This window comes from Crocodylus siamensis, chromosome 6, assembly GCF_052110815.1.
Source record: "Crocodylus siamensis isolate JL-2025a chromosome 6, ASM5211081v1, whole genome shotgun sequence".
Classification (NCBI taxonomy): Eukaryota; Metazoa; Chordata; order Crocodylia; family Crocodylidae; genus Crocodylus; species Crocodylus siamensis.
In genome coordinates, this window is record NC_143400.1 from 46,857,747 (window position 1) to 46,858,884 (window position 1,138).

The 1,138-nt window shown below is 42.3% G+C and overlaps 1 protein-coding gene across 1 annotated transcript; it reads left to right on the top strand.

Annotated features, from left to right (window-relative positions):
* On the top strand, nucleotides 1–936 carry LOC149862640 (olfactory receptor 5BS1-like). Its single transcript, XM_090053692.1, has one exon. It carries the CDS (start codon nucleotides 1–3, stop codon nucleotides 934–936), a length of 936 nt encoding a protein of 311 aa, XP_089909818.1.
* The last annotated feature ends 202 nt before the right edge of the window (nucleotides 937–1,138 follow it).

Genomic DNA, 1,138 nt, shown 5'->3' on the forward strand with positions numbered 1-1,138 from the left:
ATGGCCATGGGGAACCAAACAACTGTCAGCTATTTTGTTCTGTCAGGTGTTTCCAATGACCCACAGCTCCAGCCTTTCCTTTTTCTGCTGTTTCTACTTATATACCTACTAACTGTTATGGGGAATGGGGCCATCATGGTGGTGATAAGAGCTGATCTTCACCTTGACACCCCTATGTATTTTTTCCTCTTCCATTTATCATTCCTGGATATCTGCTATTCTTCAGTCACAGTCCCAAAGATGCTGCAGAATTTCTTGGCAGAGAAGAAAACCATTTCTGTCCCTGGCTGCATTGCCCAGATGAGCCTAATAATTCTTGTGTCCAGTACAGAGATGCTCATGCTATCAGCAATGGCCTATGATCGATATGTGGCCATCTGTGACCCACTGCATTACGGGAGGAGCATAAATAAGCAAGTCCGTATTAGACTGGTGGGTGGTGCATGGCTGATCAGTATATTTCATGCAATAACAAACACTGGTCCTGTATTACATTTACATTTCTGTGGGCCCAAAGAAGTAAATACTTTTAGCTGTGAGTTTCCATCTCTATTAGAACTGTCCTGCACAGAGACCTCCATCAGTAAAATGACATTTCTCACTTCAGCTGTGCTTGTCAGTTTGGTCTCATTGTCTATCACCCTGGTCTCTTATATTTGCATCATCTCCACCATCCTAAAGATGCGCTCTGCTCAGGGTCGGAGTAAAACCTTCTCCACCTGCAGCTCTCACCTTACTGTCGTTGTTCTGTATTATGGAGCTGGTTTGTTTCGATATCTGAGACCCCGTTCTGCTTCTTCTGTGGCTCTTGACAGAGTCTTCTCCATCCAGTACAGTATCTTAACTCCCATGTTAAATCCTATCATCTACAGCCTGAGAAACAAGGAGGTAAAGGCAGCTCTGGGGAATATATTGGGGAAAATTAAAAGCATGTGAATATATTTCAACACTTGGGAATACTAATAGACTAATGGGAACTGTATCTTAAAATATTCTGATGTATTGTAACTGGTTGGAATGGGCATTTCATTTATCAACAATTAAGGTCTCCCCTAACCATAAGAATTTCTGTACTATCATGGCCATCTTGAATCCAACTTGTTGTAAAGGACTGTAGGAGTAAAGATGCACAAAGGGC

Coding starts and splice junctions, on each gene's coding strand:
- LOC149862640 (XM_090053692.1), top strand. CDS start 1: ATGGCCATGGGGAACCAAACAACTGTCAGCTATTTTGTTCTGTCAGGT.